This window comes from Mesoplodon bidens (genome assembly GCF_964165515.1).
Source record: "Mesoplodon bidens genome assembly, chromosome: 10".
In the NCBI taxonomy this organism is placed as follows: Eukaryota; Metazoa; Chordata; class Mammalia; order Artiodactyla; family Ziphiidae; genus Mesoplodon; species Mesoplodon bidens.
Genome location: NC_138172.1, coordinates 71147649 through 71164693, shown reverse-complemented (window position 1 = coordinate 71164693; position 17045 = coordinate 71147649). Strand labels below are relative to the sequence as shown.

The following is a 17045-nucleotide window of genomic DNA, read 5'->3' as shown; positions in this document are numbered from 1 at the left end:
CATCAGCAAATAGTGACAATTTTACTTCTTTTTTTTTCCAGTTTGGATGTCTTTTATTTCTTTTTCTTGCCTAAGTGCTCTGGCTAGAACTTCCATTGGGTGTGTGCTTTTGACAAATATGTTTTTGACAAATTCACAAATTTATTCACTCCATTGCACAAATGTTTTGAGTGTTTGCTATATAACCAGCACTGGGGATGTCATCAAACAATCCAGACTCCACTCCCCAGCTGTCATCATTTTAGTGTTTTATATTAGAGGGAATTTATTGCCAGGAGGAAAATAAGACTAACAATGGGGATAAGGAGTGTGTGTATGTGAGTGTGTGTGTTTATGTGTCTGGGGCAGGGTGTTTGCAATTTTAAATATGCTTGGGAGTATGAAAGACATCAAGTGTTTCCTGTAGAATTGTAGTGCGTTTGTGGGGAGGGATAGAAACAGTGCTGCCTCTGACTGCTCTTTCTCAGATGTTCACCAGGGCAGGTGAGACTGGGGTGAGAGGAAGGAGTCACATCTTTGTGACTGGTTTAGTTCCTGATATCCTCTGACTTTCTCCAGTCCCTTTCTAATGTCCTTTCCCCAGTCTTACAGGAAGGTGTGTGAGACAGAAAGACTGAGAATCAAGCTTTCTTGGCAGAAACATCAATAAATGAAAACTGGCTTATAATGAAAATAACAATAGCAATAACTTCCTGACCCCAGTCATTAGGTACACACTCATTTTAGTTAATACACCAGCACTAGTAAGAAACGTGAGTCCAAGAGACCACAACCCCTCCAGGCATGCGGGGCGCGTAGCCTACCCTGGCGGCGGCCCTGGGGAGCGAACATGGTCCGCAACTGGTTCCAGCGCGCACCTAGCGGTAACTCTGGGCCCAGCCGCGGGGCCTGCACAGGGCGGGGCCTGCACGGGGGCGGGCCCTCAGCGGGCCCCTCCTCCACGGGCAGAGCGCACAGGCCCGGGTTAAAGAGGCGCGCGGAGGCGGGCGCGGCGCACACTGCTGTGGCGCGCGGAGAAGCGGCGCACGTGTCTCCGGGAGTTCGGCCTTGGGTTCACCCAGCTGCTTTAGCCCCCGCGGTCCAGGGTGCCCCCTCGGCCCCCTTGGTGTCCGCCCACCTCTGGCCCGCGTGAGGAGGTCCCGCACAGTTCCCTGCGCTCGTTGGGCCAACTTGCAGGAGCTACTGTGTCGGTGGAGCGGCGCCGGGTTGAACCGGGCACTGCGCATGCGGAGCTCCAAATTCAAACAGCTGTTTCCAGAGGCTGGAGGGCGGGTGGGACCGGGAGCCGCTGGGGTTAGCTGAGGCATTCTCATTCTCCAGGAGGTGGCCTCTTGGGAGCCATGGTGGACCGGGGCCCTCTGCTCACCTCGGCCATCATCTTCTACCTGGCCATCGGGGCGGCGATCTTCGAGGTGCTGGAGGAGCCGCATTGGAAAGAAGCCAAGAAAAACTACTATACGCAGAAACTGCATCTGCTCAAGGAGTTCCCGTGCCTGGGCCAGGAGGGCCTGGACAAGATTCTGCAGGTGAGCTGGAGGTTTAGGAGTGCTGAAGGGGAGCGCCTCGCAGCTCTGGATGACCCTCACTCCCTGTGGGTGGTCCCGGGGTGACCGGAGAGAATGTCTCCCCATGAGCCTGACTGCTGGAATCTGCCGTTCACCCGTGGGCGCAGGAGTCTCCCACGCGCGCGGAGACTTTGGAACCCAGTTTGTTCGGAGGGAAGAACTTGACCCCCGGGTGAACCAGGGCCCGCAGTGGCTCGGTGTGGGTGTGCGGGTACCTCCCTGGTTGGAGGAGGCTGTGGGGCGGATAAAGGCGTTTGTCTTTCCTTGGAGACGCTCCCAGAGTTCGGGAGACCCTCCGGGTGCCGCCTCCTCGCGTCTCTACCTCCCAGCTCCGGGGCGAAGTGCGGCACCCGGCCGGCTTTTTTCGGCGTTTCTTCACCAGCCCGGCAGAGTGGCGCGAGGCTCCCCCGCCCCCGCAGGTCTCGGGAGCGGGGGTGGGGGGGGGTCCGGGGATCTTTCGGGCCTGAGCCCCCGGGATGCGGGGTGGTGGCTGGAATGCTGGGGACGCGCGCAGGCTTCCGGGAAAGCTTATCTCGCGGAGACATCCCCGAAGGGCTTGGAGTTCAGCTTTGTGAAAGTAACAGGTTGAACAAAAGAACAACACCCGGAGAGTCCCTTTTCGGGGGACGGGGCGGGATGGGGGTGGGGCGGCGGGCAGAGAAGTTGTATAGAATGGGAAGTGGTGGGAGAGTTTCTCCTCCATGTTGGCATTGGTTCATATGCCCTATGCATGACATTGATCTCACGTGGATAAACTGTGGGGCTTGTTTGGGGATCGAAGACTTCTACCCCAGTTTCTCGAAGGTTCTTGGCCTCAACCATTCACGCTTCTTGGCCTGCAGTGATGGCCTCCCTCCAGTGGAACGACCAGACCTGGGTAAGAGCCCGTGAAGGCTCTAGGTTGTGAGGTGGAGTAGAGATATTGTCCAAGGTGTTACATTTCTCTTGGGGTAAAAGATGCCAGAAAGGAAGTTTGGTGAGAAACAATATTTAAACTACTGCGGCTCCCCAATCCTTTATGGCTGTGTAGTTGTCTCTCATTTTTCTGGCCTCAACAGCCCGTATGTAAAATGGGAACAAATGTGAAGATATCTTGCCTAGGGTACCCCCTTTTTGTCCCCAAATCGATGGACATTCCCACAGGTGAGCATATAGGTGCCTGCTAGCAGCCGGGCAAATAAAGACTTGTTCTCTTAGGAGCCAGTGGAAGGGGAGGTTTAGGCCAGAAGGTTGGGTGTTGGATTTTAGTGGAGACTCTCCTGTCCGGGAGCAGTTCCCAGGGCGGGGGGCCGTTGGTAGGTGAGGCTGGTGGGAGTATGAGCTTCAGAAGGGAGTGGGGTGTTTTAGCTCCTGATAGCAGGAGTTCTGGGCAGCTCCGCCTTCCTTGAGATGAGTGTCTGCCCTGTGTGTGTATGTTGGGGAGGGAGGGTCACTTTATAATTTCCCTTGAGGAAACAATTCCTCTGGAGAACGCGTTGTTGTTTACTTGGCTCCAGGGCTTTGTTTAGAGGGGGAAGAAGGCAGGCGGGGATGATAAAGAATCGAGCTGCCCTCGAAGTGTTTGCCTCTTTGCTGCTTCTCCGCTACTGCAGGGGAAGGAAGGAAAGAATTCAAGGCTGAATGTGGGAAAATAAACTTCAAAACATGAGGAGAAGGGAAAAGGAGAGGGGGGGTCGGGGTGAGGCAGCCGGGTGCAGCTGGTGGTTATAGCTTTGGAGGTTAGGCAGCTTTCTTAAGGTGTCTTAAGCTTTCTTAAGGAGCAAGCAAGATGCCTGGTATTTGGAGGTCCTTTTAAACCCGCCAGCGATAACCCCCCAAAAGCCGGCAGGTAGCTTTAGGAAAACGATTTGGGGATCAGGCCAGTCTGATTTGGAGGTGATTATGGACAGGCCTGTCCCCATCCCCAGCCAACCTCTCAAGCCATCTGCAACTTGGCGAATCCCCTCCCTTCATAGGAAGAACCCCAGAAATGAGAATGAACCAGTGGAAGCTTTTCGCTAGCATCACTTTCGGTCTGCAGAAACCTGCCTGACTTCGCTTGCTGATCTGGGACTTGGGGCACTGCTGCAGGCCACAGGAAATTGGTTTAAGGAAAAATGAAAACTCAAAAATCTTCTTTCCCATCTGGCTGCTCCTGCATTTTCCACTGAGTTCTGTGTTTTATCAGGTTCTGAATAATCACCTTTGTAATCCTAAAAAAAGTCCCTCAGTTGGGAATTCCTGGGGTAGGGGCCCACCCCCCGGGAAGGGCTGTTGGAAGGGGGTGGGGTGCAGCCTGGGTTGGGGTTTTTCTTAGAGTGGAAATTGTGTGTGTACTTTCAAAGGCGTGAGAAAGAGAGTTAAGGCACCTTTCTTTAGATCTCTGGAAATAGTCCCTGAGTTGTCAGGTGCTTCCTCCCTGTTCACGCTGTGGTTGAACTGAGGCGGAGGCTGACTTTCAAAGGCTCAGCGCCCCATTGGCCTCGGACCACGTGGCCGCCCCTCCTTCCTGCCTTCAGAACCATCCTGAACCCTTTTGCTCTCAAGCCTGCTCCTCCAGGTGCCGGTGACCCGCTCCCCCAGCCTCGTCCTAAATTGCAGAGACTCCCATAAGTGGATTTGGCATTGACCAAGCGCCTAGCGTGTTGGGCGCTGTAGGGGTAATTGGCATTTTATGAGAGGGCACAGGCTGGTTTTGCCTTCCGGCTTGGCTATTTACCCATCAGACCTTTTAACTTTGCCTCTCTTTGCTCATCTGCAGAATGGGGGTCTGGGGAGGGTCAAGTAAAGTGGAAGCATTAGGCGTTGGGTGTGTATAGATGAAACTGAGGAGTGCGAGCCTCCCTCTGCTGCACACATTGAGGACACGTTGACTAGGGCAACTTGCTAGGTGCTTTACCTGCATTAGTCAGGTACTCTTTACAGCACCCTTACATGTTCAGATAAGGAAACTGAAGCTCAGGGGAGTTACCAGGAGGGCACAGGCTGGGGTGGGACCCAGGCAGTCTGCCTCCAGAGCCTGCTTCTCGTACACCCTTGCCCTCCCCCTTAGGCATATGAAGCTGTTGAATGGTTGGTCAGTGAGCTTAGTAAATTGGTTCAGCTGGACTCTGGTCTGCTGGGAAATTCTATTTTCTCTTTCCCCTAGAACAGGAATGGGCACGCAGGCATCTCCTGTGTTGTGCCTGGCTGAGCCACACCTCCTCCCTTACTGAAATAAGCAGCAGTCCACCCCACCCCACTTCTCCTTTGGGGGTGCGGTAGGGATCGCCCCAAGCCCTGCCTTTCGCTGGCACACCCCATCCCTAATTGGGTTTTCTTAAACTGCTCATGCAGCTGACCTGTTCCCAGAAGCCTCTTGGATCCTGCTGGCCTCTAACCTGCATTGTCCTATTCTGAGGTTTTCCATGTGTGCCAGACCTCTCTCCTTTTATTTCCTGGGCCCTTCGTACTCCCCTACACATGTTCCAGTCCATAATAATAAGGCTAATTCCAATTTTGAGGTTCTGACATCCTGTTATTAACACCAATACTCCTCCTAAAATTTTAAAAAATATAACTATGGATCATGTAGTAAAATTACATCTGACCAAAATGCTCATACTGGGCACATGACTTGAGTTTTGGGGGGAACCGAGGGTTAACATGAAAACCTCTTTTGTTTCAAACCTTGCTGGAAATTGGAAAGCGCACTGGTCCACTTAACTGCCTTTGTATGTAAAGGGAACACAATAGATCTTTTGATTATCCAGAATCACGGAGGCCTCTGGGTCATTCATTTGAAATTGAACTCTCACTGTCTAAGACTGCAGAAATGGAAAGTGGAGAAGTTGGGTTTTTGAAAGGAAATAGAAGAAAGAAGTTCCTTCCTAAAGGCTCATTTTCTTATTTATGTTCCGCTCAAAGCTGAGGGCAGCCAAAACAAGAAAATTCTCAAATCAATAAATCTGCTTTAGTTAACTACTCTGGTTAGTTTTAACAGTTAAGGTGAATTTTTATTGAATCGTTTTGAGAGTTTTACTAGAGTCCTTAGGATGATTACAGATGGCACAGTAATAGAGGCTTATTGAGGGTAGAGATTAGCAAGTGTTGAAATGTTCTAGTGGGGGTGGGGGAGTCCTATAGGAGGGGGTGTAAGGGAGGTGATGACTGCTGCTTCTAAGTATTTTCCTCAGGTTTTGCTCTATTTATAGTCTGGCATTTAAAAGGAACACAATCCTCTGGTTTTGGATGCTGTGCTTGGCTGGCTCTGACCTCAGGCCAAGAGCTTTCATCCTGAACTTGGTTGTTTGCTGTTAGATTGGCCTCAGCCTCTGAACTCTTTATGTCTGTGGGGTGGGGGGGAGTGGGGGGCAGGGAGGTACCAGGCTTTGGAGAACAGAGAAGCCGGGCTCCTGAGACAGAACCCCCAAGAGAGTCTTTGTACAAATTGAGATGCTTCATCTGAGTGGTCCCTCAGGAACCACTTGATTGGCCTGAACTGGGGTGATAGAGAGAGGTTGGATGAAGTAGGCATGTGAAATAGGTTCACCTCCTGATGTTCCTTTTGGGGAATGGAGAAGGTAGAGGTGAATCCCCTTGGAGATTTTGCTGAGAGTCCCTCTGGACCCCTGGAATAAGTGGAGGAGCCCTGAGCTGTCGATCCTCCCCACAAGGGTGGGTTGACATGGATAAAAGGACATGCTGCCCTCAGCGGGGATCTTTGTCCACGTGCCACTCGCCTCACTACTGCAGGCCCCTTCCTGTTGCTGAAAGAGTCACCATCCAAGCACTGGGTCATGCCGTCATATCACCCTCATAGGTTTCTTAGAACAGTGCTTGGCACATAGCAAGGCTCATCACGCGTTAGCTGCTGCTGCTACTCACCTCCTAGATGCCCCTACTATGTGATGGGGCCATCCACGCACAAGTGTAGTGAGCATAGAGTCAGGAAGACCTTAGTGTAGGAGAAAGGTCAACTGACTTTTTTTTTTATTATAGTGAAAAATACATAACAAAGTTTACCCTCTTCACCTTTTTTGAGTGCTGTTCAGTAGTGTTACGTATATTCACATTATTGTGAAGCAGATCTCCAAAATTTTTTCAACTTGCAAAACCGAAACTCTAGACCTGTTAAACAACTCCCCTTTCCCCCTCTCCCCAGGCCCTGGTAACTACCATTCTGCTTTCTGTTTCTGTGAAGTTGACTACTTTAAGTATCTTATAAGTGCAATCGTACAGTATTTGTCTTTTTGTGTAAAATGGTGCATCCACTAAGGAAGACCATATAGAGGTTCCTTAAAAAAATTAAAAATAGAACTACCATATGATCCAGCAGTTCCATTTCTAGGTATATATCAACCACCTTTTTCAAAAGCTAGAAAGAGAAGGGAGGATAGGCTGGTGGATCTTTCTTCACCGCAGCCCTCAGGGAGGTGTAAAACTGCATGATGGTCCTGTACTGCAGCCAGAGGGCAGAGGGGTGAGGGCCAGATGACGAAGCTCTCTGGGTTTAGCCAAAGAATTTGAACTCACCAAATTTTTGCAATTTTCAAGTAGGGGAGTGAACAGCATTTCAGAAAGTTTCCTCTTCCTTCACAGCAGTTTGCAACTTAAAAGAAGTGGAGTATTCTACTCTAAATTATCGGCTGTTTCTGTGGGCTGATCCTTTCACCCTATGGGTGTTCTGATAAGGACGCCTCCTCCCTTTCTCCTTCCAATGTGTCGGAGTGTGGGTCTTTCCCCCAAAGCCCACAGAGCTCACAGCACCTCCCCCAAAAGACCCCACCCACACTCCCTCACACCCAGCTTGCCGTTAGGGTACCTCTGTCTTCCTTCCATGAACCCCTTGGGAGGTCCAGGTCTGGGTCCCCTCCATCTGATGACCTTCCCAGATTATACCTTCTTTGCTCCTTTAGGTAACAGTGCGGGTAGCGTGCTCTAGCTCTGTACAGCTCTGCCTGAGGCATCTCGGCTTTCTGTGAGCAGTTAATCTGGCCCCCAAACCTCAGAGACCTGGGCAAAGTTAGGGGATCGCAGAGGGGTCCCTCCCTGCCAGCTGTCACTTCTGTGTGCACTGAAGCCTCAGAAACCAGGTCGGGCTTTAGCCCTCAGGAGCTCAATCTAGCTGGGGAGAGAAACAGGGCCACGGTGGTGAAATGAGGAAAAATGTAGCCCTGGTGCCCAGTGATGGGTTGCATATGGTGAGGCTGGAGAGATGGACGAGGGTCAGCGGGCCTCAGAGGATTCGGTTCCTGTGTCCTGAGGCCTGTAGAACCCTGTGGCCTGTGGGGCATCTGGCTCTGAACAAAACATAGCCCCTGCCCTCAGAGAGCCCCTACTCTAGAGAAAGACAGGTGAGGAGCTTGTTACCTGACATTGGTAGGTACACCTGGAGTTTCCAAGCATGTACTGTTGAGAGATTAATTTCTGCTCTTGAACTTAAAGAAGGGGGACTTTGAGGCAGCCAGGAGGGATGAATGGTGTGAGCTGCAGCCCCTGGGAGCTCTCTGCTGAGTACCTCCCATGTGCCAGGCTGGTTCTTTACCTGTATCTCGTTGAACCTGTCCTGTGGGTGAGGTGTTAACTTCTCTGCCCATTGTCTAGGAAACCGAGGCCAAGGGGTTTGCCCAGGGCTACATGGCTAGCCAGAGGCTAAAATTCACCCTTCCTTGCTGACTGCAGAGCCTTGGGGCCTGACCAGGAGTGGAGGTAGAGCCAGGAGGTAGAAGTGATGGGAGTGGGCAGGGATTGGGGGCCGGAGGTGGGGGTGATTCCAGCTAACGGTTACTGAGCACTTGCTTCACCACAGGCAGTGGGAACTGTTTATGTGCATCGTCTCATAATCCTCACAACAACCCTTTGCTGGAGGTACTCTTACCAGCACCACCTCAGGGCAGAATGGATAGTTCAAGTTCACTCATTTGCCCGAGGCTGTACTGCTAAGAAGTAGAAGATTGTGGATTTGAACCCAGAGCCCACACTCTGAACCATTCTGCTGGATGTGAGCCGGAAAGGTGGCAAAAACAAGGAGCAAAGGCCTAGAGGTGGGAAAGTGGTGTCTTCAGAGCCCTAGGGTGCATTGGGCGGTTCTCTGTGTGACTGGCTGATTACTTAGCCTCGGGGCCTTGAGCAAGTCAGTCTCCTAGTCTGTGAAATGGGACAATAGTTCAGTATTGCCCTCATGCCTGCAGAATCCACATAAATACTATTTGACTGAGTGCCTGACACATGCAACTAGTGATTTGCTGTGTTAGCTGTTCTCTGACACCCCGTCTCTCTAGGGTTGGGGGTGGGGTGGCGCTGTTCCTGATGCCCAGTTCAAGCCCCACAGTATATTGAGCTCCTAATTTGGAGATGGAGACACAGATGATAAAACCCACCAAAACTCCTGGTGGAGTCCCCACCATTTTCCATTTCCTGCACGTTCACCCACCCCCTCCCTCAGTGGAAGGTGTATTTCCTCTTCCCTTCCAGCAGAGCCCTGCTCCCTCCTCTACAGAAAGGGGACAAGGCTTTCTCTGCTCAGTCCCGGCTTATCCCAGGCGTTTGTTAAACCTCTTCCCTTCCGGAGGATTCCTGGGTCCAGATGGCCTCATGGGTGTCATCCCTGGAGGGTGGTCACACAGGATGTGGGGTCAGAGTTGTGCTCTCCCTGGGGCCAGACACCACCCATCTCCCCTCTCAATAGGCCCTTGCTGGCCAGGTCCCTTGGATTGGCTTTGAAGTGTCCGTTCTGTTTTTCCCCTCCTAGCTAAATATTTGGGTTTCCTGCCGAACTATTGAGGCAGTATTGTGTACTTCTGGCTGTTGTCACCTCCCATGGCCACTGTAACCTGGCTGAGGTTGCCTAGCTGACACCTCCCATTAGGGAGAGGCTTGCCCCCAGGCTAGGCTAGAAGCTGTGTGGGGAGGGGCTTACCTGGGGGATCGGGCCAGCTTGGCTGTTCCTGTAGCCTGGTGGCTGGCCCCGTGGGTTGCCAGGGGTCTTGTAGGCCACAGCAGCTGGGGAGGACACAGGGGAGCCCCTCCCTTTGTCTGCGTGACCAGTGCTTGGGGCTGGAGCTGGGGCCGGGAAACCCTTATCTGAACCACTGTGCAGGGAAAAGCTGATTCTAACATGGATTCTGATTCTCCCCACAGTACTGGTTTGTGCTGTGTGACCCTGGTCAGATTTCACTTCTCTGGACTCTGCTTCTTGGGAGTAAGTTCAGCCTTTCATTCAAGAAGGCTTGGAGAGCCTGTTAAATTAGGCCCAGCTAGACTGCAGGAGCCCTGTGTGGGCAGGGCCACGTCTCCCTACCCAGTTCCTAGCTCAGTAAGTGACTTGCTCAGAATGTGTCTGTTGGGCCCCCGGGTGCCCAGTGGTGTGCCTGGCTCAGACGGGGAGGCCAAGAGTCATGTGGACCTTTGGGTTGGAGTCTAGTCATGAGGGGCCCAGCCTCCTGCAAGGTCAAGGTGGTTACCTGGGTGAATTGAGCCAGGCCGGGCTCTGGCCCCAGAGAACAGAAGGGGAGCGGCTTTATCAAAATTTACGCCCATTTCCTCCTTCTAGCCTTCCAGCCGCATGAGGCGGTGCCAAGTTGCCTGGTGGTCAGCCGCAGGCTTTAAAGTCACACCGCCTTTGCAAGCTGCACCCTGAGCCCCTGGCTTCATCAGAAAGTAGGAGTGATGGTATCTGTCTCTCTGGGCGCGAAGACCACTGGAGAACCCAAGAGGAAGGCGCACTACGAGTTCACCTTTAAGACCAGCTCAAGGTTATCTTCTCCCTTTTGAGGGACTTTATAGAACAAACAGGTCTGCCTCTCTGGGTCTGTTCATCTCCAGGAGTCCCCTGACGCCTTTTTCCCCTGGGATGAACAAGGCCTGTCTGCGTGAGCATGCCTAGCAGGCCTGTCCTCCCCGGGGTAGGTGGTTTCTGCTTTCAAGGAACTTGAGAAAGAGCAGAGACCCAGTCCTTTGTGCAGATATTTACCAAGCACATACCATGTGCCCAGGCCTGTTTTGAGACCTGCTGTAAAGAGGATGAGCCGTCCCTGCCTGTCAGGGAATGTCCTCAGACCACGTACTGCAGAAACCTCGAGGGCACGCGGGGGTGGGGGTGGGGGAGCAGGAGGAAGGCCAGGCTGTTTGTAGGGGAGAAGGGTGTGTTCCTAGCCCTTGGGCGTGACTGCAGCCTGCGGGCATTAGGCCCTTTCTACCCCATGGTGCACCCCTTGGGGCAGAGCTGACTAGGGACGTTGGCACCAGGGGATGGAGCAGGAGTGTTGTCTGCAGCACCTGGGTGACCTCTAAGGAGCATGCAGATACCCAGGCTTTGCACCCTCCCCCCATCCCCACCCTTGGCCTTACCATGGGTCTCTGCAGACCCACTCACCTCAAGTGCCTTCCTGTGCCCTCTGTGAGGTCTGGCAGTGAAATGTCATCCCTTTTGCTATATGGGAAAACTGAGGCCTGGTGAGAAGCTGGGCCAGACCGTCTCTAGAACCAAGCTTAGGTTAAACTAGCTCTGCTTGCCCAGGTCCAGAGCCTTTCTTCGCCAAGCTGTTTGTTACCCCACCTCTAATCCCCTTTTGAACAGCCTTTAAATCAAAATCTTGCTGTGTGTTAGGGCGCAGAGCGCTTCTTTCACTTACACTAAACTGGCCTGAGTTCCTAAACTGCCCCAGCACACCCTTTCCTTGAGTGCCAGCTTTCCTACCCACCAGTGAGTTTTTCTGAAATAAGAGGCAAAGGTTGAAGTTGTGGTCAACCATAGGCTCAGAAAAAAGGATTTTTTCTAGGCCCTTCAGAGCCTGTGGCAGAAGTAGTCTGATGTCTCCCCAGGGAGTTTCCCCATCACAGAACCCTGCTCCCCAAGTGTCTGAGCCCAAGGAGCTGTTGTTGGCTGGTTTCTTGGAGGCTGGCAGGGATGGGGGAGGAGGGTCAGGCTCTGGGTGCCACTCCTGGCAGCAAATCATAAAATGTGAGGCTGAAGGGAGCATAGTGGTTATCTAACTAGCCTCCCTTTACAGCCCTGGAGCCAAGGCCTAGACCTCGGGAAGTTATGTAACTTTCCAAGGTTGCTGTGCTCACCAGGGCGGGGAAAGTACATTAAAGGAGTTGGTAGAGCTAAGTGGGGCAGTTAGGGAAGGCTTCCTGGAAGCAGAGGCCACAGGAGGTGAAAGGTAGTCAATTACTGCCACGGCAGTCAGGGATCCTGATAGAGCGAGATTGGGACTCTTGACTCAGAAAACCCTCCACGGCTTCTCCCCCAGACTCAGAGCCAAAGTCCTTGCAGCAGCCCAAGTGATTTGGACTCTGTTCCCTGTGTGGTCTTGCCTCTGTCTGGAGCCCTACCCTTGATCCTGGCTACAGACAGGAGGCCATGCCCTGAGGGTGGGGAGGCATTCTAAAACCCTGCACACTCACAGCAGGTCTCAACTTTTACCAAGAATTCAGGTCTATGTCCACTGATAACATAAGTCACCCTGCAGGTGGAGCAGAGGGAGGTGCTCCAGCAGTCAGACCACAGCAGTGACTGCAGCTGGCACTTGGTGAAGGAAAGGCAGGTGGGGGCCATCCCACACCCCGGGGACTCCCAGGAAACTCATTTTGCAGATAAGGCAACTGAGGCGAATAAGTTATTCAAGGTCACACAGCTAGTTAGTGGCCTGGACCCAGGCCTTCTGGGTCCAGAGCCAGAGCCCTGCCCCACTTAGACCCCATGGTGTCCTAAATCAGCACTTGCTTTCCCCTGTGCTGGGCCACCAGCCCCTCTTAGAGACTGAGTTTTCTCCTCGGGTCCTATTGGCTCCAGCTCTCCGGGAGCGGGCTGTGCATGCTTACTGACCCTTTGCTGAGAAGTGCTCTCTTCAGCTTTTGTGGATTCTGACACTGGTAACTGTTCTGACCACATTGACCATATATAGGTTTGTTTGCTATTCTCAGCGTGAAAAGTTTTAAAGCAGGACAAACGTGCGTTAGGTAAGTAGGTGCCGCAGCTCAGGGTGGAGGCCATCAGCTCCATCCCTGCCCTCCAGCCTGTTCCCCTGGCATCCTTACGGACCTGTCAGGCTCTGACCCTTCACTGCAGTGTTTGTGGGTCAGGGGACCCAGAGACCGAGCTCTCGAGAAAGAATCAAAGACCTGGAGTAGTGAGGTGCAGTTTAGTTTGCCTCTCGGCTCTAGGGTTCCTGTCTGAGTCCACACATTACCTGCTACCGCCCCAGCAGCTAAACCCACACTTGTGACACGTCCCTGACTTGGCTTCCCCAGGGCTAACCCCTAGCAGCGCTGTGGTCTGCACCTTGGGAGGGAACAGCTTTCATCTTGCCTTTCTCCTGGGGTGTAAGCGCTGCTCAGATCTGCCTGCATGACTGGGGACAGACTGGCTATTTTGTAGCATGCTGAGGACCCCGGGGCAGGCCCTTCACGGACTTGAATGTTGATTTTTGGCTTGGGTGCTCCTTGAGTCTAATGCAAGGTTCTTGTTCCTGCCATGCCCCCGGGTACAGGATGGCACCTGTTCAGACCCACTGGAGGAGAAAGAACGGCAGCCCCATCCCCTCCCCATAGCTCCTGTTCAAATAAAACTCTTGCCTCCCGGGGCGAGGAATGCATCCTGACAGTGTTGGCTTTGGAAGGGTGCCCTCCCCTCCTCAGCATCCCGCCCCCTTTGGAGCAGCGGGTGGAAGGGCTGCCTGTGGAAGGGCTGCCTCTGGCTGAGGGATAGTGCTGAGTGCAGAGCATGCTGATGCAGTAATGTCTTGTCAGCACCCCCCGGGGAGCAGGAAAAGGGAGGGTGTCCTGATTATCAGCTTTTCAACACCCCATCCCCCAGACTCCAGCCGCAGCCCTGAGATCTACTGATGAGTGGCCCAGGGACTGGGAATTGGAAGACACAGCCAGGTCCTGGGTCTGGCTCAGCTGACTTGCTGTGTGACTAGACCAGGTCACTGCCCCTCTCTGAGCCAGGGACTTGTTCACTAAGGCCAATTAGACTCTTAGCGCCAGCTGTATGCCCAGTGCTGGTTCAAGGTTGTGGGAATTATGAGACGTATCAGACGTTATCCTTATCTTTGAGGTTGAGGCCGGGCCCTGCGGTGTGTATGAAGGATTATTAAATAGGGGTGCAGCATGTTGTAGGGGACTCGTGTGCTCCAAGGTAGAAACGTTGCCATAGGCTGGGGCCGCCCGGGAAGGCTCCCCTGACCCTGGAGGTGGGCTTCTTTTGAGCCCCATCATTCTCTGGGCTCCTCCTTCTCCCCCACGTCAGAACACATTGCACTGGGGGTTGTGCCTTGTCTGCACTCCTTCCCCCTCCCATGAGGCCCTCGACTGTGCCCCATTGGATCCCAAACCTCACACTGTGTACGAGGGTAATGATTAATGAACATCCGAACCGTGAAGCTGTGTCTCTCTCTCCTTTGGCCTCTGTCCCACCAGCCCCCAAAACCCAAAGGTAGGACTACCAGCGCCCACCTCCAATCTGGAAAACTCCTGCCCCGGGCCCTTCCCACGGGGGCCACGCCTGGCCAGATTCTACCCCAACCCAGCAAGCACTCTGGGAAGGCCCCCCACCCTGCTGCCCGTCACATGCACGGGGCACATGAGTGGGGACGCTCCGTCCTCTGTTGGGACAGGTCGATAGGTTGCCTAGGGAGGTGCGTCAGCGTCCCCCCTACCCTCCCACACCCCTGCCCCGGGCGTGCACCTGTCTGGACCCAGGGCTGGCTCCCCAGGGCTGGGGCAAGGCAACTTCCGAGTCATGAGGGGACACTTTTGGGTCCTGCTCTAGGAAGTTTCTGTCTCCACGATGCCAGGGCTTCAGAGTTCATAGGTCTCAGTCTTGGCACGCCCTCTCTTTTTGGAATGCTCCAGGGCTGAAGGCTGCCTGTGGCCAGACCCACCATCTCTTCCACCAGCTCTGTGTTGGGGTTACTGTATACGTGTCTTACAATTTTCTCTTGCCAAAGCCGGTTTCTATCTGTGTACACACTCTCCACTCCCAGCCACCACTGCACTGCACACAGGTTGATCCCTGCTTATCGAGTGACCTGGTAGGCTCTGGCCTGTGGAGTAGGAGACTCTCAGACAGACCAGCAGGGGCACCTACTGGGGCCCTGGGGGCAGGGGTGGGTTCACAGGGCTTCGATTTGGTGTTTGCAGTGGGGCTATGAGCCAGACTTCAAGTGAGACAAAGACAAGACGGGGGTGAGGGCAGCGGGAGACTCTAGTTTCATGCATGGTGCTGTGTTAGCGTTGAATAATTGAAACTCGACGTGAAAACAGAAGGCGGGCAGCGCTGAGCTGGAGGCAGGGTTATTGATGCCTTTTCTTTCTCTGCTTCCCTAGTTTTCCGAAATGCTGTTGTATTGCTTTTAAAGCAAAGAAATAGAATTTTCTGAAAGGGTAAGATGCATGCATATAGCGTCAGCCACTTCTACACTGGCTTTTTTTTTTTTTTTTAGGAGTTTATTAATTTATTAATTTATTTTTGCTGTGTTGGGTCTTCGCTTCTGTGCGAGGGCTTTCTCTAGTTGGGGCAAGCGGAGGCCACTCTTCATCGCGGTGCGCGGGCCTCTCACTGTCATGGCCTCTCTTGTTGCGGAGCACAGGCTCCAGACGCGCAGGCTCAGTAGTTGGGGCACACGGGCCTAGTTGCTCCGTGGCATGTGGGATCCTCCCAGACCAGGGCTCGAACCCGTGTCCCCTGCATTAGCAGGCAGATTCTCAACCACTGCACCACCAGGGAAGCCCTACACTGGCTATTTTTAATGTGCGAGGTACACAAAGCACAAATAAACATGGTTCTAACGGCGCAGACTCCGGAAACTAGTGTCGCTTCTGAAATTGCTAAACAACGTGTTATTTTTCAGTTTATCTGCCAGAGGGGTGGCTTCCTGGGCAGCAGTGCTGTTGAACACTTTTGAGGGGAAGGGTCTCAAAGACTGGGGAAACCAGGTGGGCTTTCGGTCTGCAGACCAAGAAGTTTGAGATTGGACACGATCTGATGGTCACCAAGAAGACAGTGTGGTTCCCCGGGAGAGGCCTGGCAGAGCTGGAGGAGTCCCAGGGGCTGTCCCCAGTGTTGGAGTCAGTGTCCCCTACAAGGGAGGAGATCCTCCAGAGGCCCACGGACAAGTATTGTCTTAGCCTCTGTGTATATCCAGCTCTTCCCGACTCCTGTGGGGGCCCAAGGAGACTTTGCCGTCCTTGCCTTTTGGACTGACAAAAGACACAAACACAGGAAAGATTTGGGACAGCCCAGGACCATGCATGTAATTCAGAGCCCAGAGCATGCTGCAGACCACGGCCAAGGCTTGGGTGAATCCAGGGGTCCAGGGTAAGGCAGACCCTGCGTAGGTAGGATGTGTTGTGTTTGACTGCATCAGTATGGTAATTACCACCCACAGGTCCCTAATTAATTTTATTTTAACATGATATGACTAACTATTGTGGCTGTTTAATTAAAATTAATAAAGTTTGAATTTAGCTCCTCCATGACACTGGCCACAGTCCAAGGGCTCAGTAGCCACATGGGACTGCTCAGATAGTGTCCCATCAGCACAGAGAGTTCTCTTGGGCGGTGCTAGAATGCTGATGGAATCTGTTGAGGTTCCTAAGGGCACACTGGCTTCTCTTGGTGCCTAGTTAAATTCCATCCTGCTCTGGGGTGGGCGAGGTCAGAGCTGGCCGGCAGCCTTGGAGTGGGGAGCGTGATGTGCCGAGAACCCGAAGTGGGGGTTGCCCCGTCCCACCCCCTGGGAAACCTGCAAGCTCCTCTGAGGTGAGCATCCCCACCGGTCTGGTTCACAGAAAGCGCGGGTTGGCCGGGGTCTGCTGACTGCCCTGCCCGCTCTGTCCCATCAGGCTCAGATGAGTGTGTATTTAGCAAGGACCGTCCTGGCCTTGCCTTGGCTTGTCTGCTGCTTTCTTGTGCTGTCTTCCTCTGTCATTGTAACTCCTCCCATCTGTCTGTCTGTCTCATTAGACCCAAGGCCCTCTTGGGCAGGGCCTGTGTCTTTTTCTTCCCTTATTTTGCCTATATCAGGGCACAGGACCGGTGCCCAGCAAATTCTTAAGGAATCATTCGACATGACTTCGAGCTGCGTAATGCGAGGAAAGCTTACCCAGGACCCTGGTCCCATCTTTCCTTGGGTTAACTTAGGTGGGTAGATCTGTACAGGGGTGTTGGTGGGCTGGTGTCTGGCCAGATGTGGCATGTGTATCAGGCAGGAATGGCTCCAAAGAGGGGAATGCCCAGAGCCTCGAGGTGGGAGGGAAGGTGAAGGGAACCCTGTTGCCATCTTGTCCTCTTGTCCCCCTGCTCTTCCTGGGAGGTGACCCATGGGGCAGAGGGCAGGCCATATCCTGGAAGCCCACTGCTAGATCTTGGGTTTAGCCCACAGTAGCCCAGGCCTGGTGGCCGTCTTCAGCAGATGCGAGGGCAAATGGACCTCCCTGGACAAGCCTGAGAAGTGGCCACTCCAGCTGCCACTCAAAGTGTTTCGTGGGAAACTGGGTTCTGCAGGGGGACAG

General features: G+C 53.3%; 1 protein-coding gene across 2 annotated transcripts in view; it reads left to right on the top strand.

Annotated features, from left to right (window-relative positions):
• Nucleotides 1-994: 994 nt before the first annotated feature.
• Nucleotides 995-17045, top strand: part of KCNK5 (potassium two pore domain channel subfamily K member 5) — a 37280-nt gene continuing 21229 nt past the window's right edge. Inside the window, exon 1 of one of the 2 annotated variants that reach the window (XM_081246760.1) lies at nucleotides 995-1526. In XM_081246760.1, coding sequence (XP_081102886.1) covers nucleotides 1341-1526 — 186 coding nt within the window. In that variant the 5' untranslated portion in view covers nucleotides 995-1340. Of the gene's footprint in view, nucleotides 1527-10223; nucleotides 10280-17045 lie in introns of those variants that run through there. The other variant, XM_081246761.1, reaches the window with a different exon arrangement.